Raw genomic sequence first — 22,263 nt, forward strand, 5'->3', positions numbered from 1 at the left:
TTACAAATCAGATATTAATGTGTAGAACTACAATATGTGAAATAATATTGCAATATCCTGTAAAATGTGAAAACATGAATAAAACTACACATCTTCAGATGTTATACATACATAAGTGTCATACATAAGTGTCTAAAAAAGTTATTATGGCATTGCATGCTGTGTGTTATTTGTAACATCTTCTGAACTACCTTTCCAACTCCTCATGCAGTTGACTGTTACAGGTCTAAACAGGTTCATGGTACAATGCATAAGCTTCACATCGAGAGACTGGAACAGTATTTTTCTTTACCGTTCTGTTTTGATTTCACAATAAAGTTAATAGTAATATTATGTTTGATATCATTATGTTTTATTAACTAGACCACTGGGTCATGTTAAGACCATCTTTTCTGTCGGTTTGGTGTTACAAATATCAAAGCAATATATGTGTGGATAACGAAATAAATCTGTCATAAATTAAATGGAAATTATACTGGAAAGTATAATTTATTGTGTAAACACTGTAAACTTCACAGTTGTTTAACCCGCACCGCCTAGTGGTTAAAGCACGTTATTTCATTTTTTTTGTTGAATATGTTATATATGATGACATCTTTTAAATATTAAGAGTAGCCTACATACAAAATTGGGGGAAAGTAGAAGGTCAATGATAGAAATATAGAATAGAAAATATCAAGAACATACTGTAGTGATCTCTACAATAAAACAGTTTAGTGCAGGACGTCCACAAATATTAATAGGAGGATGTGCAAAACAGACAAACTAATTAGGCTTTATTTAAAAAATATATAAAAGTAACAACACCAATTATAATTACAAAACCCCCTCTTAATTCTTCATCTTAACATTCTCTTATGTGTAAATCAGTTTATTTTAAGCGTCTTTTAACAATCGCACAATATAACAATATACTTTTTTGCAAAAGGAAATGCATAACAGCAGAGCAACCCCAGAGCACAGCTGTTTTCCATTGCAGAGGTAATTTATGATTTTCATTGTAACTTGACTTTAAGCATTCTTACACTAATTGCCATGTTAACAATTAAGACCTGAGGTTATTCTACATTACATAAGAGCAAATATGTTGTTTGTTTTCCCCTCTACACATATAGGTGTGTGCTATTTATAGTCCCTGTTGGGAGAACAGCATGCAGAACATGTCCCACATTCAGCTGAGTCATACAGTTGCTGCTCCGATTTTAATCTGAGATTGTGCAAGGAGTTCTGGGAGGTTTCGAAGATGCTTTTGTTGCTGTTTTTGTATGTGTCGCTTAGTAAAGAGGTCATATTTCTTTTCAACAGTGTAGCTTAATGAAAGGGAACAAACAGGTACCCTTCAGAGTCATTACCAGGGGAGGAGGGAGAGGGATAGAGGATGGGAGGGGGGCAGAGAGAAGGAGATGAGAGGGAAGATGGTAACCTAAATTGTCACTTTTCATTATAGCTCTTATCTTTTCAACGTGACACAACTTGAAAATCTTATCTATTCCTGTTTTGTGTATTTCTATTCCATCCATCGTTCTCCTTGTATGCTGTCACTCTCCTGTCGGTTGCCGAGGGCCGCCGATTAATTTCCCGAAAGCAGATTTCTGAACATTTGGGGGTATTTCTGTCTATCAAAACCCAGCCCTGCCATTTTTGCGTCATTCTGCTGCTCGCTCAAAGATGAGGTTGTTTGTGTTGTGTGCCCATCACAAGCGCCTCGATTGTGTGCTGAGAGCGACGAGTAAATGAGCTTAAAAAGAGAGAGGGAGAGGAGAAGGAGCTCGGCTAACAGCACACAGGAGGCATCGGCTCGGGTTTGTGTACACAGGCACAGTCTGACGTTCAAAGCAAAAGAGTCCGCCTTCAGTTTCCCTGAATTAATTCAGCTTTGCAGCTCATTTTCTCCACTGCTCGGGTGTGTTGACAAGGAGCTAGTGCTTTTCTCCTTCTCTGATAAAGAGCCACGGCCTTATCTAGGCACAACCTCTACCTCTTCTTCCTCCTTAAATCCTCTTTGTTTTTACTCAAGACCGAACAGTGCTCAAACAGTACAGAAACCCCACTTGGATAGATGTGACAGCTCGGCCTGTTTAAAAGGGGATAAGACTGTGACCCAGATCCCCCCAGAGGAGGAGCGTTGGATACTCTGTCAGTCAGTAATTAGGTCCTACTACCGTGGGAGGTGTTGCTGTCCCAAATGAATGGATGTAATTGGATGGGGTGGCAGGTATTTTTAACAGTCTTTGTCTGGATCTCGTGGTGTAAGAGCAGACTTTGGTTAGAGGCTCAGGAGGAAAGAGTAAAGGAGGAGGACGAGGAGTTGTGGGATCTCGTAGTGAATCCTAATTAGTCCACTTCAATCCTTCTTAAGTCCTATTGGCATCTTATCTTCCCCATATGTGTTATCGCCTCCTCCTTTATTAGTCTTTCTCTGTCTCTTATCTGTCTCATTCTCTCCCTCTGCCTTCCTCACTCATCTTCCTCCTCAGTCTGACAGCAGCTTCTCATCCTGATAACGGATGATGAGCACTGTTCGTTCTGGATGACTGACGGGTCACGGAGGCCCTGGCCTTTTACCTGATCGCCTGAGCAACAGGGGTACGGCTGCCAATTACGGAGGAAGTTCAATCAATAGCCCTTCACTTTGCTTCCCTCTGTTGGCACCGCTCCTCCTTGCCCTGACTGCTTTACTCACTGTCTGACTACCATCTGGGGATGTGTGAGGTGATTGCAAGCAGCTTGAAAGCCTGCATAGCTACACTCTGTTTGCAGCCGTATCCACATCACACCAGTGGTGGACGCAGTGAGCAGCCCAGCACAGGTCTGGCTAAAGTCCACCAATAAACACTGTGACTCTTTTTTACCCCAAAATCGATTTGAATGATATTTTATCACACTTTTTTTTATTAAGGTTAGAGAGAGACAGACAGTGTGTGTGCATTTGTATGACACAAAAAGGACAGCCAGATAAAAGGGGAAAAGGGGTAGTGAGACGATGAAGAGAGAGAAAGAGAGTGTGTGTGTGTTTGCTTCTGTCTGTGTGTTTGAGGACAAGAGGCAGGGAGCGAGACAGAGTGAGGGAGAGTGCAAGCCAGAGAGGGGGGAGAGAGGGAGAGGCAGAGGGAGGGGAATTGATATAGTGGGAGAGTGAGGGAGAGAGAGGTGGTTACGTGGAGCGGCACCCCACTTCATCAGGCAGCATACGGCAGCCCTGCAGTGCGATCACACAGTGTGGGAATGGGGCTATGTGATCGAGAGCGAAAGGAAGAAAGAGAGACATGAGATTGAGGAGGGGGGGGAGTTAAAAAGAAGAGCTTGAGGGATTTGCTCGGATGAGAAGGGGAGATGATCTGAGTCTCTTGCCTGTCGTGGACGTGGGAAAGGACGTGGCAGCAGGGGCTGAGGTTGAGGCAGATCTGCGGTCTCCTGTGTAGAAGTAGCCGGCGTCAGGACGTTATGCCCTGTGAGCAGTGAGGGGAGCGTGTGTGAGCCGGGAGCAGCTGCTGTGCCTGCATGGGGGATGCAGCAAACCTCTGCCCTGAGCTGCTAGCTGTACCCAGCGGGGAGAAGAACCAGGTGGGCTGGGGTGGGAAAAGGGGTGCCTGCCTTAAGAAAAGGAACTAGCTTAACCTGCACCTGTAGTGCTTCAGAGTCAAGACGCTCACCTGCCGTCTGCTGGATCTGAACCTGGATTTACTGCTCTGGGAGATGAGAAGCACGCTCACTGGCGGAGCCGCACAGCCAGCAGTCTGCTGAAGAGTGTGGATGCTGGGAAGCACTGGCACCACCAAGGACACCAAGCCTTTTTCCAGACAGCTTTGAGGAGTTTGAAATCAGCACACTCTGGAAATCCTAAGCCAACCAATTTTTTTTTTTAATGTAGGATTTACAATATTTCTACCTGATCGTACTTCTTGTGGCGCTGGAGTAAAGAGGAAAACAAAATGATTTAAGCCAATGTGTATTCCTTGATCAAAAATAACACCAGTACCTCAACAGTACTTTAGAATGCTGCTACCTTCCTTGTATGAGCCGTGTCCTTGCTCTCAAAGAGATTGACCAATGAAGCCATGGGACTCAGCCAGAGCGTTACAAGTATGTGGTGAAAACCGTGACAAATTTATTTTGGGGGAACTGAATATTTCTGTGTTACACCCTGATGCAGTAGTTTCTGATGTTAGACAAACATATTAATGGGGATAGTTTTAGCCGAGTAAATAATGTGTGATGTATGAAAATGTTTGATTTAGCGACAGATGTTTCCATTTCCCTTCAGGCTGAAAATTATTTAGCTTCTTGACTTGAAGTGTTCAGAATTGTTTTGTTGTCGGACTAGCTAGGCATTTGTTCTTAAACTCGCTCATCAGCTCACTAAAGGAATGTTTAGTGAACCCTGTTTGTTGGAAGATGCCGTAGTGGCTCAGTCCAACATAACTAACACCACCAAGCTTCAGATGGGCTTCCTTCCCTGCACTACCTCCACCCTCGCCTGACATTTCCAGTCAGTCACACTAACACCAGTGGGTGTATATTAGCCTAGTCAGTCCCCTGACGGGCTCGAGCTAGGCCTGCAGCACTTCCTACCCTCCTCCTGTGTTTGAGTTAGCTGGGCCCCCACCCTTACCTCGGGAGCCCCTCACCCCCGGCCCGGACCCTGTCTCCCCCCCACCCCGCCTGGTGCTGCTGCACTCGGCTCTGCCTCTGCTGGCCGAGGATGATGTGGCAATGCCATGTGTCGTCCTCTGAGTGCCGCTGCTACCGTCTGAACGGCTTCTCCCTGCTGAAGCGCTTCCCTCTCTCGGCAGATGGGGCCTGTGGTAAAGCCCTGGACCAGCCGGTCGGAGAGTGGCTGGAGCACGTGGGGCTGCCGCAGTACGAGAGCAAGTTCCTGCTCAATGGCTTTGACGACCTACGATTCATGGTGAGTCACCTGCAGCATGTCATCTCAGAGGTCGCTTCCACTTTACATCACTCCGTCTGTCCCCGTGTCAACCCCGCTGCATTTGTCTTTTAGTGTCACCACTCTGCTCTCTCACCCTCTGCTTGTCTGTTAGCTTCTCCACTCGCCCTCTCCCTCTCTCTGCCCAACTCACCCCACAGACCGTTTCTCTTCCTCGCTCCATTTCCTCTCTCTCCTCTTCACCTCCTGTGCAATGCATGACCCTGCTAAGATGTATGGCCCATCACTGAATCCCTTTACAGACTATGGGCTGTCACCAATGGGAAGACAAATTACAACCAAAACCCATTAACTTTTCCCCAGCATTTCCAACCATGCTATCTCATTTACTGTAAATTCTAAAGCCACTTCCTCGCCCCTTTATATTGATTCTTTTGATTTACAGTCGTCCCACTTGACCTCTATATAGATATAAATAGATAACCTGCACAAACAATAAACCAAAACATGCTGTAGTTGCATGTTTGCTTGCCAAATTTCACTAAATGCTCTACACATATTATACTTATGAGAAGGTCTTGCAAAAACGGCACAATATCGGATTAGACTGCAGGAGCATGCGTATGTTCAAATGCAATGCAAACAACATGTTTGCATGCAGACATTTATTTGGGTTACACATTTATGATGACACTAGTTAAATTATCAAAAGCCACATGGATGTCCACTGTGATGAACATGATAACAAACTAAATTCAAAGCATTGGCACATATTGCAGTTTGAAATAGCCTCCATCAGATTACATATTGATAAATGAATTTGACTGTAGTAAACAGTCTGCCTGAAAGCATTATCATGTTTCCCGTGGAGAACATTGCAGGGGAACTTGATATTGCATTTGGTCATGATTGTAGAAAACGCTATTTCGTTTTGTTTGCTCTGAAAAACATGGCGACACACTGTAAATAACTAGGCCCAAAGGGTAACACGGACCTGTGGGCTAGTCAGCTCAATCGTAAATACAGCATAACAATGTGTGCTCAAAACTCTTAGCTTGTTGCATAGACAGAGGGACAGTTTGTTGGTCTGTCTCTCAGACTTTGTATAACCCAATTTTCTATTCCTGCACAAATGTAAATGCAAATTCACTAAATATTTCTGCAGCTACAAACACTTTACATATATGCAATTGGAATCTCTGTTCTCAAAATGTTTCCCATTCAGATACATGCAAGCAAATGATTTGTACACGCACACAAAACATTCAGCTGCTTTAGAATGACTTGTAAAACACATTTTACAGCTTCAAAATAATAGTGAACCTTATTTGCTCCCATAAACTCAGATTTGTATTTGTTAATGAAGACAAGCCCAAAGGAGTAGTATATTATAATATTATGAAGTCGGAGTAAAAGGAATACGGGGGGGCGTAAGCTATGGGGTAAGCTTATAGTACATATAAAAACGTTGTTTATCTGTCGAACAATAAGTAATAAATCATGTCAGTATAGAAATACTAATACACTCTTTATCCCTGTATACGTAACATTATTGTTTGTAATAATATAGTTTATTACTTGGAACTTCAATTGAGAAACAGTATAAAGATACAATTACAATTCTGATCTTTACCTAAACTAATATATTGAATGCCTGACAAATAAAAGATATTTAACATAATTGATGTAAGAATCCTCCAAATCCAATATTGCCATAAATCAGCCCTTCTTATTGATCAGCAGCATGGCCCACAATAGCTTAATGCAACCAGGGATACTAGCTAGCTTAGTTTTATACATATTTCAAAATCTTTACTGGTTGACACACATATTTCATCGCTCCCGCTGTGTATCGCCCGACACTGGTGTGCGGATATCAAAACAGTAGAAAGAAAAGAAAGCAAGCTCCTTTGCTTATTGGGCCGGAATATTCCATGTTGATCAAGATTTCCGGGACGTAATGTGGCGGGAAAGATGGGTCATTAAGCAATCTTATGTTCACTTACATGCCACGACTAATGTGTCTGCCGGACTTGATGCATCAAAGAGATAAATAATTAATTTCACAAGGCAAATTACCCATGGATATTTACAAGGCTGTGGAGGTAGCAAACAAGGGAAAGGTCAGAGTAGTCAGGCAGACATTGGTGAATGTTTAATATTGTGCCCTTTTGGTTTCTGCCAGACCTCTCTCAGATGTCATCAATCAGAGCGTAAACATCACGATTTGTCTGTGGGATTCACTGTCAGTCAAATAATTCCACCATTACTCGTTGTACGTTAGCGTTATGCTTTGTTGCTCCCATGGCCAAATTAATGTGGCATTGAGGCAAATTGTCTAGTGCAAAATATCTTAGAAGTTACTCAGCCTGCATTTACATTGCATCTTCCCTGCATTACTATTGCATCATATTCTGCAAATTAATGTGGAACTGAACATACATATTATAACACTTAATGTAAGTCTTCTTTATACACCATATTATTGTAACAGCGGCTGACTCTTGAGAAAAGCAACAAAATTCAATTTTTTCTAAACAATTCCCCTGTGGTGAAGAGCAATAGAGCAATTCTAATTCACTGTTGCATTAACTGAGTGCATTTAGTGAGATGAAGGACTTCTACCATGGCTACATCTGCAAGTCGTATCAGATTAAATCAAACTACCATTGCTCATAAGCTATGTAAGAACTCAACCATACATTCCTGTCACATGTTTCAAATTCAGCATGAACTAATACGTTTGCAGAGTCTCCTGAGGCATCATCAAACTTCAAACTGTGTTAATAAAAGTGGAGAATCTATTTTGGGTCTCCCTAACATCAGACTTCGCTTCATTTTGACCTTTATTCTAGCCATCAGTGAGTAATCTCCAAACGGCACCCTGATAGATACAGGCCTGTGAATACTGCTGCATTGTGCTCTGAAACCAATCCAGTAAGAGCAGATTGAGTAAAGACCACAGACATTAACATTCTTGCCAGGAAGAATCAATCCGCAGCAGTCCACGGGGAAAAACGCTTAGCTCCACATTTTCAAGGTTCTCCTTGTATCTTTATGGCTGCCCATAAACCAGAATAAGATGACAACGCAGCAGGAGTCGCAAATATGAAATAGACAATAATCTGCTTGTCAGTCAAGATTTTAAGAGGTGGAAAATGATTGTTGTTCCATTGCTTCAATGTCCTAAATTAAGGAATTGTAACAAACTGGAGGGAACAATGGTTGGTTCCTCTTGGAATATTTCGATGTGCCTCGATGAAACACAGGGATCTTGTAGATGCTGCTGCGGCTATGAAGGCTTTGTTCCCTCTGAGTCGCACCAGTTCAGATTGATTACTCTTGGCATGCACCATTTATTTGACTTCATTGTCCTCCCACTCTGCTGTTACTGCTTGTGTCAGAGATGTGCATATTCTGTGTGTGTGTGTGTGTGTGTGTGTGTGTGCGTGTGCGTGTGCTAACAAGCCAGTGTGTTTGCTGCAATGTTGACCCAGTAGTTACAGTGTAGAAAGAGTCATGATACTTTCCCTGGCCTAAGGTATTATGTCAGTATATTGTGGGTAAATACTGTATGCCAGTGTATGTTTGCAGACCTTTCAATAGCTGCACTGATATAGAGTATATTATAATTGATAACTGATTATTTTTAATGTGTTGTATTACTGTATGTCCATATTGTGTATTGTCTGTGCATGTGCTTGTGTCTATGTCTTTATTGTTTGCATGCGTGTGTGCCTGTGTGTGGATGTGTTTATTTGTGTGTGTGTCCTGCGTTTGTGCACATGTAGGGAAGTAACGTGATGGAGGACCAGGATCTCAGAGACGTCGGGATCACTGACCCAGGACACAGGAAGAAAATCCTCCATGCGGCACGCAGCTTCCCCAAGGTACTTAACATCACAACTTAACCTCGGCACTGAGGGGTGACCGACTGGGTCTCAGCGACAAAGGTCAAGATGTCATGTTTACAAAAATAGGGCATATGAATAAAAATAGATAACACAGTAAAGGGAGAAAAGTTATACTTGTGAAGAGATACTGTGGTTCCTTAGAGTTTAAATGAAAAACATCGAAAAATAAAAGATTTCCACGACTGACACAATAGATTTAAGGGTAAACAAGTACATTTAAAAAAACTTCAATTATGACTTCTTATTGAAGTATATTGCTAACAGTCATTTTGAAATACTACCCCCAAAATGCATTACAAGTAGTATTGGAGCCTGGGATATTTACGACTTGTCTATATTATACTGAAAGGGCTGCACATGGGTTTTGATGAAAAAAATCTGGCAACCTGGGCTAAATGTTAATAATGTATTAAAAGCCTGCAATTGTGGAGGTTAAAAAGGCTAAGCAACAATCATGCTAGAGGCTTTGTAAGGCTGCAACCAGGCACAGTAGTTGTTTGAGCTAAATGCTAACATCAGCATTGTGACAATGACAATGCTAACACGCTGATAAGGTATAATGTTTACCATGGTCACCAACTTTTGTTAGCCGGTTAGCCTGCTTACATCTGCTCTAATAACAAATGATTGAACAACACATTTTGATAATAAAAAAAAAGTCCAAGGCTCACCAAAACTGCTCGTATTCTTCCTCTGGGGATTTTGAATAAAGTAGAACATTTGCCACCGATACATCCATTCTCTCTCTAACTGGAAAACAAGCATATATACTCTACATTTCATTGCAAAAAGACATGCGTCTCTCCTTCTCTCTAGGTGAAAGCACTGGGCTGTGATGGCAGCACGTCTCTTGTGTCCTGGCTGGACGGCCTCGGCCTGCATGAATATCTGCCCAACTTTCTTTCTAGTGGCTACCGCACACTGGAGTGTGTCAAGAACCTGTGGGAGCTGGAGATTATCAATGTGAGAAGCCTTCTCTTACATTTATTCACTGTTTCAATGTCAATGGAGGAGAACAAAAATGTTCAGTGTCTTATGACGATGGACTGTCTCTTTGTGAATCATTTCCTTAATCACAATTATGTCTCCGTTAATAGAATATGTTTGAGGTTGATACAAACTTTAAAATGCAATGCTGAAGTAATAAAAGTGCCAAATTATTGATGCATTTTTCATAATACTATAGCAGAAATATTTTTAGTATCGCTGAGTAGTAACTGACTGATAGAATGTGAATTATGGAGCCGTATGACAGGTGACAGGAAAATTAATACATTTATTTAGTTTTAAATCGTGTAACATTTTATGATAATTGGTAATTGCAAAGAGGACTTATTTATTTGGCATTGGAGGTTTTTCGAGAAACGCAATTAGCTATTTCTTTGTGTACAGGTGTGGATTTGCCTCTGTGCGTCAGTGTGTTATTTTAGACGACAGCATCCTCATGGGATCCCAAGATAAATCAACATGATTAACTGGACAGGGAAGAAACAAATATATCATGCTTTGCTACAAAATTACCTCTTCCTGACGTTTCTTTAATCTTCAATTTATATATACGGGCTTGGTAATAAGCACCATGAAATTGTGGATGTTTTGACAGGCAAACAGATGATCTGATCTGGTTGATAAGCACTCACAGACGGCAGTTTACGGAGGTCATATTTCCCCCACTTATCTCTGCATCTTTATGTGTTTCATTGTGATGAACACAAAGAAAATGGCAGAAACCAGCTGAGCTGCGGCATCAGCACAGCAGGAAAGCAGCAGCCAAATCCACTGTATATGCAGTATGTGAGGGAAGGAGTCCAGCACACTGCGATGGCGATGCAGTAAAGAAAGATGGGTGTGAGAGCCGAGCAAATTACTTTCAGTGTGCAGAGCCGCCTGTGAGCTTCCTGGCAGGACTCCCATTACATTTCACCCTCTTCAGCATCTTAGGATCAACCATCTCTGAAGTTTATATTTGATCTACAGTATGAGCTGGTGTACATTCTCAGATAATCCCAAGGCTCTTTATTAGTATTTAAATGTTCTCTTCTTTCACACACCTCATGCACACTGGTCTCTCTGGGATCCTGCTAAAGGGAAACGGCAGCAGCCCACAGACCAGTTGCCTCATCTGCCTCCGACTCTCACTGAATACATTTCATTTCAAACCTTTATTTATACAGATAAATCCCATTGAGATCATTGATCTCTTTTTCAAGGGAGACCTGCTCAAGTAGTTCCACATGAAACATAAAAACATAAACAGAACAACAAAAGGACATCATACAGCATCATTTACATAATTATCCACATAAGCAGGTACCAATAGCTTCCGATTGACTACCATCCAACCGAGCTTTAAAAACATTTAGTGGCACCAGACTGTTCAGTTTCCATTTAATTTGCAGACTATTCCAAGACAGAGGAGCTGCGCATCTAAAAGCTGTCTTCCCTAAGACAGTCCTAGCAGTTGGCACATTTAATAAAACCACTGCATTCGATCTCAGGCAGTAGCCACTTACAATTCTCCGAGAGATCAGGGAGCAGATATAAGATGGAAGTTTCCCTAACATGGCTTTGTATATAAAAATGTACCAGTGACTGAGCCTCCGTAGTTAGTGAAAGCAAACCAGCCCTTGCATACAGGGTACAGTGATGGGTTAATGCTTTACAGTTTGTCACAAATCTCAGTGCGCTGTGATAGGCAGCATCTAACTTGACCAGGCAATTGGCAGGTGCATTCATATACATCAGATCCCCATAGTCCAGCACAGTTAAAAAGGTCACAGTGACTAGCCTTTTCCTGGCCTCAAGCGAGAAACAGGACTTGTTTCTGAAAAAGAACCCTAGCCTAACCCTCAGTTTTTTTAGCAGGTTATTGACATGAAGTTTAAAAGTGAGACAATCATCAAGCCAGATACCAAGGTATTTGTAACAGGTAACAACTTCAAGTTTTGTTCCTTGCATAGTTACAATATCTAAAACAGGCTCTGGTGTCTTTTTAGCTTTTGAAAAGAGCATTACCTTGGTTTTATCCACATTTAAAAGAAGCTTTAGTTCAGAGAGCTGAGTCTGAATAGTGTTAAAAACAGCCTGTAATTTAACAACAGCCTCTTTAATGGAGGGACCTGCACAATACATCACAGTATCATCCGCATAAAAATGTAAAGTAGCTTCATCCACATTATCACCTACACTATTAATATATATATGGAGAATAAAAGTGGTCCTAAAACAGAACCTTGTGGTACACCATTAGAAATGTTTAACCACTCAGAAGACAGTCCATCAAAATGAACACATTGGGACCTTTCAGAGAGGTAGTTCACAAACCACCCCACTGCAAGGCTGGATATGCCAATACTGAGTAGCCTCTGCTTTAAAATGCGATGATCAACGGTGTCAAACGCTTTGGAAAGGTCAATAAACAGAGCTGCACAACTCTGCTTATTATCTAAAATACTCGTAATGTCATTCACCACTTTCATTGTCGCAGTGATGGTGCTGTGTTTCTTTCTGAAGCCTGACTGATGTTTAGACAGGATGTCATTTGTACATAAAAACACCTTTACCTGTTCACTCACAAGTCGTTCGAGCACCTTAGCCAGAACTGACAATTTAGAGATTGGCCTATAGTTATTTAAAATAGTTGCCTCCCCTCCTTTCAGTAAAGGCAAGACATAAGCAGACTTCCATACTTTTGGAATTGCATTTGTGCTGAGGGAGAGGTTAAAAAGAGAAGTAAGAGGTGGAGCAATACAATCTGCAGCTATCTTTAAAAAGAAAGGTTCTAAGTTGTCCGGGCCAGCCGGTTTCCTACGATCTAACTTGGATAATGCTTGCACAATACCTGAATAATGCATGAACAATACCAATAGTTAAAGGAGTAAAACTGAAAGGGTTTTCCAGACCACGTTGTTCAGAGTCAAGCGTTCACAGAAGCAGAAGTACAGTCAGTGACAGAATCAAACAGAGAGCCACAAGACACAAAATGCTTATTAAAGCAATTTAGCATAGTAGCCCTGTCTGATATAGTGCCAGATGCTGTGGTAAGGCACGGAGGTAGCTCATTTGGGATATCACCAGTGGAAATCGATTTTATGGCTTTCCAAAATGTCCTAGGATTATTCAGGTTTTCTGTGGTAACCGACAAATAGTACTTTGATTTAGCACTTTTTATTTGAGATGTGAAGCTATTTCTTAGCTGCCTAAAACGTAGCCATTCTACCTCTGAGCCTGATTTCCTAGCCTTAGCCCAAGCATTATTTCTCTCATGAAGGAGACTGGACAGCTTAGCAGAAAACCAGGGATTGTTTTGTCCCTTCACTCTAAATTTACGCAGAGGTGCATGTCCATCTATAATTTTCATAAAACCAAGATAAAAATAAGACCATGCAGTTTCTACATCAGCACACAGATTGATTTTACCCCAATCAAAATCAAACAGATCATGCACAAAACCCTGCTCCACAAAGTGTTTTTTGTCTCTCTTTGTGATGACACGTGGTTTAACCTTTTGGACCTTAGTGTCCCTAATTGTGGCTACAACACAGTGGTCACTCACATCATTAGCAAATACTCCCACAGATAAGTATTTATGTGGAACATTTGTTAAAATTAGATCAATTAAGGAGGATTTATTTGGGGACTTAATATTTGGGCGAGTAGGACTGTCTATAATCTGGGTAAAATTCAAAGAGGTACACAGGTTTTTAAAATCCTCTGACACAGAAGTTAACCAGTCCCAATTAAAATCACCAAGCAGCACTATTTCCTTGTAGGAAAGTTGTGATAACAGTTTTGCCAATGACGATAAAGAGTCCTTGACAGCCGAAGGGGCCCTGTAGCAGCCCACCACCATGACCTGTTGACCCTTTGTTACCTCAATATTCACGGCTAAAAATTCTAGCTGTTTACTAACAGATTTGGAAACCATATTAGTTACACAAAACTTATTTTTCACATAAATGGCAACGCCACCACCTTTTTTAGGCCGGTCAGTACGATATACACTGTAACCATTTATGTAAATGTCAGAGGCCAAAATGAATTTATCTAGCCACGTTTCTGATAAGACAATGACATCAGCATCAGTCGAACTCGCAAAATCTAATTTAGGTAACAGACTACGCACATTTAAATGAATTAAACCTAGCTCAGATCTAGATATAAGATCAGCAGGAGTAGCTATTTGACTAAAACTGCTAGGTGGACCTGGATTTGGCTGTACATTTCCTGATAGTAACAACAATAAAAATACCAAGCACCTTTTCCTCTTAATCAACACACATACATTGTCAGCTGTTCTAGAGTCACCAGCAAACTTCGCGAAAGTGAGATTAGAGTTTAAAAAACAATTCTGAAGGACCATCGTGGCAGGCATGTGAGAAAGACAAACATTTTCCGAAATGAATGTCCGCGACAGTGCAACCAGCAATTGTTTGTGCAACACCTCCGAAACTGTACAGGGGATGTCCACAGCGGGCGGCAGAACATACCCGAATCCAGTAGATTGTTCAGGACGACTAGCAATCTTCTCCTTGTCCAGCACAGCCAAGAAAAGGCACAGCAGAAACACGACACCCGCCATTCTCCCAGTCCAGCACAACAGTATCCACGCTGTTCCCGGAGCAAGGTGGAACCAGGCCTCAGCCACAGCAGCACAACAGAGCAGAGCAGGTGGAACCAGGCCTCAGCTACAGCAGCACAGCAGAGCAGAGCAGGTGGAACCAGGCCTCAGCCACAGCAGCACAACAGAGCAGAGCAGGTGGAACCAGGCCTCAGCTACAGCAGCACAGCAGAGCAGAGCAGGTGGAACCAGGCCTCAGCTACAGCAGCACAGCAGAGCAGGTGGAACCAGGCCTCAGCTACAGCAGCACAGCAGAGCAGAGCAGGTGGAACCAGGCCTCAGCCACAGCAGCACAACAGAGCAGAGCAGGTGGAACCAGGCCTCAGCTACAGCAGCACAGCAGAGCAGGTGGAACCAGGCCTCAGCTACAGCAGCACAGCAGAGCAGAGCAGGTGGAACCAGGCCTCAGCTACAGCAGCACAGCAGAGCAGAGCAGGTGGAACCAGGCCTCAGCTACAGCAGCACAGCAGAGCAGAGCAGGTGGAACCAGGCCTCAGCCACAGCAGCACAGCAGAGCAGGTGGAACCAGGCCTCAGCTACAGCAGCACAGCAGAGCAGGTGGAACCAGGCCTCAGCCACAGCAGCACAGCAGAGCAGGTGGAACCAGGCCTCAGCCACAGCAGCACAGCAGAGCAGGTGGAACCAGGCCTCAGCCACAGCAGCACAACAGAGCAGAGCAGGTGGAACCAGGCCTCAGCTACAGCAGCACAGCAGAGCAGAGCAGGTGGAACCAGGCCTCAGCCACAGCAGCACAGCAGAGCAGGTGGAACCAGGCCTCAGCTACAGCAGCACAGCAGAGCAGGTGGAACCAGGCCTCAGCCACAGCAGCACAGCAGAGCAGGTGGAACCAGGCCTCAGCCACAGCAGCACAACAGAGCAGAGCAGGTGGAACCAGGCCTCAGCTACTGACATAATTGAAGCCTTCAGACAAAGAGTCATACGAGCCTGTTATAGAATGTTTTGCAGCTGCAACATAATTGCGAATGTAACATTAATCACTCGACGTCCACCTTTACTGGATGAGCATGAATGTTAATAGCCAATTATGCAAATATACAGAATTAAGATAATGAGTTTTGACTACAGTAAATTAACCCTTGCTCCCTCCTTTGAGGGTTTTATCCACACAAGCAGATCTGGCATTTGTAAAAGATTTAAAGAGACAGCGATATCGTGGATATGCGTGTGCCAGGGGAACTTGCAGTGGTGAAATACTGTTAATTAAAAAACAAATTGAAATTCTGACTAATTAAGAGGATTTGTTCGATGGAGCCTTTGAAAATCCATTTTTTTTGCATATTACTTCTTATCCTCCTATAAATTGCCAAATGCCTCTCTGTTATTTAGGAACCATGTCCAAAAATGGATTGTGAATTATAGTGTCCCAGGAAAGAGACAGTGCTGTAGTTTAAGCTTAAGGCAAAACAGATTGAGGCTGAATTATTTACGAGTCATTTCTGTTTGCCTGTGGATGCCTGCCAGTGAGGGTTGCATGCCACAAACTCTGTCAGTGTGTTTTGGATGTATCTCTATTAGCTTAGTCTAAGTAAATGCTTGTGTTCACAATGTGACAATGCACTGGAAGGTCTTATGTTGTGTCCTCTCCAGGTTATAAAGATTGGTGCCCTGGGACACAGGAAGAGGATCATCGCCTCTCTAGCAGAGAGACCCTATGAAGAGGCTCCGTCCAAGTCCCGTCGTCTGTCTCCAATTATGGTAAGACTGGTGATGTGGACATTTTAACACTGTCTCGTAAAAAAAATGAAATAAACTGAATTCTCAATGACATTATGACGGAAACCTGGCTTACCTGGGTTAGGGTTTTCCAACACAAATGGAAACAAAACAAAAACTTCCCTTGGTTAATTTTAGTCAACAAATCTACTTGGTTAGGTTTCGTAAAAAGGTCATGGTTTGGCCCAAAATAATGATGTTTGTCTAGTTGTCAAAGTTACAGGCTTAAATAAAAAAAATCAAGTCCTTTGTTGGTTTGACACATTCATCCCCCCAAACATCATTCTTACATGTGGTTTGGGAAATACAGATGGGAACATGCAGTTTCCAGTCACAGTATTTAGCTTTTCACGAGGTGGCACTTGACACTAGACTTTGCTCTACAATCTACAAAAACAGAGCAAAGTCCGCATATCATTTTTTCCAAAGCACCTAAAGCACCACCATTGTTAATCAGACTGTAGCATTGTTAGTGCTGCTATTTAACTAAGTGCAGAATAACAGTCAAAGCTCATTTGGTTAACGGATTGGGTGTGCTCAATATGCCCAATACAACCCATATTTAGTGTCAATGATGTATCTAGAGGCGGATATCTAATTTTGGAATGAGATTCTTCAATATCATTATGTTCACCACAGTTAAATACTCAGGGCTGATTTCCCAGGCAGATTAAACCGGGCTAAAGAGAATTGAGAATCTCCACGGAAGAGGCTCTTTTGTCGGGGATTAGGCTTGGATGTAGATCAGGAAAACCAGCCCATGTAGACAGTGCTGTCAAATAATTAATCTAGGCTTTTGTGTGACTGTGGGTTTGTCTTCTTTTGTTGTGTGGCAGTTCCATGACCTCCTGTCCCAGAACACGTCTCCGCTCAGTCAGATGGACCCGTACACCAGCCGCTCCATGGACATGCTGCTGCCCTTGACTGAGTCGGACCGGAGGAGGAGAGCGGTGGATCAGGACTGTAGTGTTTCCCTGCGGTCGTACAGCGAGAGGCCGCGCTCTGTAGTGAGTTTCAACTCCCTTCACTTTTAAAGTCTTCTGGGAAAAAACTACCAAGCACACTTTGGGTGAGCGACTGGCTGAATAATAGAGGAGGATGATGTTCAAAGTTCGATGTGTCAGGGTGTCTTGTCACACGTTGTTGCTGGAGTTGTATTCACATTTTCTCAAACGCAGAGTAGTTCTACAAAAATAAACCTTCATGGTTGAGTTAAATCTTAGTGGGCAGACACAAAGAGCCACAACACCATCAGACTGTAGCAAAAGAAAAACTGCTAAGGGGGTAATGGGGGTTAGGCGATATGACAATGTAAAGTACAGCACTGTGAGATGATATGAATGGCGGGTCATCCTTTTGTAGCTATCTTTTTAATATATCTGTCTGGAGAAGGCCATAGAAAATGAGAACAAGGTAGGATTACTGCAGGGTTAGGGTTACATAACGAAAGGGGAGGACTGTAAAATAACATATTCTCTATGTCCTCAAGAGACTTCTATCAATGCATGGTGATATGGATTTATTGAAAAAGAATTGTTGCAAATGTGATGTCACAATATAGAAAATGTATTTGATAACATTAGTCCTACAGTATGCAAGGTAATGAACTCTGAAGTGTTGCATTATCTCAGACAAAACTCTTCAAATATGTCAAATGAAAACTTAAATGACTCATTTATGTCTTCTAAGTCGTTGAATAAGATCATTCATTTCGATTTAAATATTTTCAAATATTAATGTTAAAACATGACAGTCATGAATTATTGTTCTACCTGCGATTTTTTTCAATCTAGCCATAATATATCTGTTCAAGTAATCTGTTGCTACTGCAGCATAGATCTCCATAATAAAATCCATAAAGTTCAGCTTGGAGCAAGTTAACCTACTTTTTCTAGCGCATTGTGGCTTTTGGCTCCATTTAAACTCACCCTCAACAGCTCTGATGTAAGAAATATTAAAAATAAACATTTTATAAACATACAAATTCAGTTAAGCATTTCATTTGCTGATATGAATTGGGTGCCTCCCTGAATTTCTTGGGTTGCTATATTAAATATATTTCATTAATCAAAGGTTATCATTTGCTAAAGGTCAAACCACGACATTATGCACAAACAGTTAATCTGGCATGATTCATTTCCTACTCACTAAGGTCAAAGAGAAAACAGACACGCGTACAAAGAGAACACCCCCACCACTCAGGAGCCATTATATTTTTAAATCAATACTTATCTTTTTTATAAATGCTTAGTGGATAATTGTCAGTAGTATATTTTACTCTGATGGGTGATTTATGAAAGAGCTGAGCCCAGTCATGTGCATGAATATTTATGAGTATAACAACAGATCACATAGGACTCACACTAAAGTGCTGACGAGCAGACTTCAGTTGACTTCATACCAATACCCAGCAGTCAGAGGTCTAATATGCTCAGAACACATTGATCATCAGTGTTGCTTGACTGACTGAGGTTTGCATATGTGAAGAAAAGTGTCCCAGCAGAAGAAACTCAGAGGATGTCCCTGCCCTAGTATTTTATGTCACAATAATATTTGTGATTTTGATTCATTCATAATTGTGTAGCTATCTCTTTAATATATTTGGATATAATCGAACATGTTTGAAAGTGTTGGATAAGGATTTTTATATTATTTTTGCATCAGCATGATTTGTCTGTATTTTATATTCTGTTACATCAAAACAATTATATCACGGAAGGATTTACGGTTGTATTTGACTGAATTCGTTTTAGCTATAGCTAATAAACTGGAAACTGAGTATAGGTAGATGCAGAGGGGGGACTGATGTAAATCCTCCTCAAGGTTTACCTGCTAGATCTCTATTATGGCTTCTGGATATGGAATTATAAAAATATCAGTTCCTATGCCCCTTATAGAATCATTTCGTTTATTTTATGTCGTAAATGTGAATTGTGTTTTTTTCAACCAATGATTTTGCCTCCCTGCAGGACAGACAGAGTGAACGACAGAAAGACTCTCGTTTAAACCTCCGGCCTCCGAGCCAGTCTGCTACCTATGCCACGGTGTCCGCCTGGCATCACCAGCCTGAGAAGCTCATCATGGACTCCTGCGGATACGAGGCCACCGTAAGTCACTTCTTTTTTTAAAAAAGGTATTTTCGGGCCAGAGGGCCTATATGAAGAACTTAGAGTGAAAGGGACACTTTAAGTCTCCCCTCTGTCTTAAAGAGACAGAAGGGGAGACAATTGCTTACACACCTTCCGGCGCAGACTGAAAACTCATCTCTCTCGACTCCACTTCGAGCAATAGAACTATTAACAAAGCACTTATATACTAATAAAGGACTGGCTTACCTAAAACCAGTTGAGTAGCACTTGAAATGTTTTTGCTCTATGAAGCCTGATGTACTTATATGATTCTGTTTTCTTCAAGTTTGTATCTTGTTGGTCGAACGCACTTATTGTAAGTCGCTTTGGATAAAAGCGTCAGCTAAATGCAATGTAATGTAATGTAATTGCATGGATTGTTCGGCCAGTTTAGGTTTTGAACCGGCCTATAGTGACTGCACATGGGCCGTCGCTCTAACCGCTGAGCTATCCGGTGGCCCCGTACGTCACTTTTTACTGTCTTTAGCTTGGAGGCAGAGACACTGTTTCTATACGATATAGATGACCGAACCGCCTGCCATTGCATAAATAGTTTGACAGGGATATTTAATTTTATATACTGCATCTAGTTGTTCCATTGTATATCGTTGATTTGATATGTGTGTGCGACTCTCTCCCAGTACCTAGGATCAATGATCATCAGGGATCTACGAGGGATTGAGTCCACACAAGATGCCTGTGCTAAAATTAGGGTAAGTATTACTGAACAAAGATGTGGATTTATTTCTTCTAATTGTAATTGCTCTGAGGAACAACTCAGAAGTGTTTAATACATTTCACAAAATAAAAAACAAAAATATGAAATGACAAGGTGACAAGAACAAATACAACTGACAATTACTTTCCCCTGTATAATCACTTCCTAAATAATATCTCTGTTATTACATTAATGTTGCACTGTTTGTTAGGAAGAGCCAAATGCTTGTCCTGCTGTTTATACTCGCATTTTAATTGTGTCCATTACAGAAATCAAAGGATTCAAGAAAGGGTCCAGTAGTCATACTGTCCATTACCTACAGAGGGGTCAAGTTTATTGATGCAGCCACGAAGGTAATGTGAAAGTATGTGTGTGTATAAGCTTGTGTGCGTCTGTGTGCGTCTGTGTGTATCGATCTGTCCGCAAACATTGCAGTGGACTCGCTCAGTCTCCATTAGCACTTGATTTCCAGTAGGAACTCACTTCCTTCCTTTCTCCATTAGACTATAGTGGCGGAGCATGAGATCAGGAACATTTCGTGCGCCGCCCAAGATCCGGATGACCTCTGCACTTTTGCTTACATCACCAAGGATCTGAAGAGTGGACACCACTTCTGTCACGTCTTCAGCACAGTGGAAGTGGTGAGTGCATCCTGTTAGAGTAAGACTACTATAATTATGTCTGTAACTGTTCCGTGTAATCCATCGAGGAAACCCAAACATCTCTACATCATTCTTGAGCTTTTGAAAAATTCCTTCCACCATAACTTCGAAAAAACAAAGTGCCATTCGTGGGTTATCTGGTATCCTGCAGTCAACCCACATGCAGCATACTGTGGACATTATTCCCTTGATTGATTCATCAAATGGCTTGATTGAAGTTCCTCTCCCGCTATGCATGGCATTTTTATGTACAGGCACAGATGATGTTGTAATTCGTGTCTCATGTTCTGTAAAGGTCAAAGACAATCTTTTATCGTTGGCAGGTGGGCCACTGTGAAGCATCCCAGAACTGCAGGGAATCTGTTGTACTGAATGATGATCAAAGTTTTCACCGGTTTTGAACTTCACTCATTTGTAACACGACTGCTCCTTGGTGCAGAATGTCTTTTTTTAACACCGCTTTAGCTTTTCCCTAAACATGTGCATGATATTTAAACGAGCCAAAATATAATTATACAGTTATTATCCAAACAATGTGAAGAGCAGCGCTTTTGTGTGCCATGGCTCTTTTTTTGTGTGAAGCACAATGAATCGCTGATAACAGGAATTTAGTAACTAAAGAAAATAATGGTTACTCTAATCAAGTTTTAAATCATTGGAATTAAACTTAGAGTAGATTTTAATCCTCTGAACTACTTGGTACGAAAAAACGAATACCAAATGTTTAGTCACGTCCATGAAATGTTAGGTCGTTAAATGAAATAACAAGATGCCACGTCAAGATCAACATGTGCAAATATCAGTTTAATCGCATAAAAGGACAACTCTGAATTACATTTAGCAAAGCCCAATTCTGAAAGACTTTGCTAGTCATTTCTTCCTAGCCTTCTTAAAGTTCTCCACTGCTTCAATGAGTGTCAGACATAATTACATTACATTTCAGCCAAGCATAAAAGGTTTTCATGCCCATTGAAGTATTGAATTTAAAAAGCATACTCTATTGAGCTGGCTGTTGTGTGTAGTGGTGATTGTGTCATTTACGTGTTGTACAACCCGTTGTTTTGTGTCACTTAACACCGGCTTCAAAGGTTGATGTTGAACTTTTATTAAAAATTATTGACCTAACTTTATATCCGGTGGTGAATTTGATTTCAACACACTTTTTCGACAATATTTCTTTCCTCCACACAGACGCAGACATATGAGATCATCCTCACCCTTGGGCAGGCGTTTGAGGTGGCCTATCAGATGGCAATGCAGTCGAGGGCGAGACACTACGTCCAGCCTACATCTCTGCCCTCGGAGGTCATCGAGACCAAAACCAGCCGCCCTGTGTCTCAGTCGTGGAACAGCATGCGGAGATCAGCAGTGAGTACCACCCTACAACTCTTCACGTGTGCACTTATTATCTGTGAGCGTGTTCTAGTTGTTAATGGGACAGGGGGGGAAACATGGAGTTGTACAATCATAATTAAGAATGGGTACGCAGATCTCATGACCGACTTTTCCCAGTGACTTAATCCCCAACGGGCCACCTAGAGAGGAATATGTGCTGTGTGTTGTGAGGAGTCATGACTTTGATGGCAACTTCATCCCGCC

General features: G+C 41.9%; 1 protein-coding gene across 7 annotated transcripts in view; it reads left to right on the forward strand.

The window, feature by feature from the left end:
• Positions 1-22,263, forward strand: part of anks1ab (ankyrin repeat and sterile alpha motif domain containing 1Ab) — a 65,783-nt gene that overhangs the window by 15,429 nt on the left and 28,091 nt on the right. For 6 of the 7 annotated variants that reach the window (XR_011643230.1, XM_071203186.1, XM_071203187.1 and 3 more), the window contains exons 3-12: positions 4,794-4,909; positions 8,680-8,778; positions 9,619-9,765; positions 16,031-16,138; positions 16,993-17,163; positions 19,126-19,263; positions 19,926-19,997; positions 20,272-20,355; positions 20,506-20,643; positions 21,856-22,032. Coding sequence is in view for 6 of the 7 variants with exons in the window: in XM_071203186.1 (XP_071059287.1) it covers positions 4,794-4,909; positions 8,680-8,778; positions 9,619-9,765; positions 16,031-16,138; positions 16,993-17,163; positions 19,126-19,263; positions 19,926-19,997; positions 20,272-20,355; positions 20,506-20,643; positions 21,856-22,032 (1,250 nt within the window). In the remaining variant the exon portion in view is untranslated. Of the gene's footprint in view, positions 1-4,702; positions 4,910-8,679; positions 8,779-9,618; positions 9,766-16,030; positions 16,139-16,992; positions 17,164-19,125; positions 19,264-19,925; positions 19,998-20,271; positions 20,356-20,505; positions 20,644-21,855; positions 22,033-22,263 lie in introns of those variants that run through there. The other variant, XM_071203188.1, reaches the window with a different exon arrangement.

The sequence above is a fragment of the Pseudochaenichthys georgianus genome, chromosome 5, assembly GCF_902827115.2.
Source record: "Pseudochaenichthys georgianus chromosome 5, fPseGeo1.2, whole genome shotgun sequence".
Taxonomy (NCBI): Eukaryota; Metazoa; Chordata; class Actinopteri; order Perciformes; family Channichthyidae; genus Pseudochaenichthys; species Pseudochaenichthys georgianus.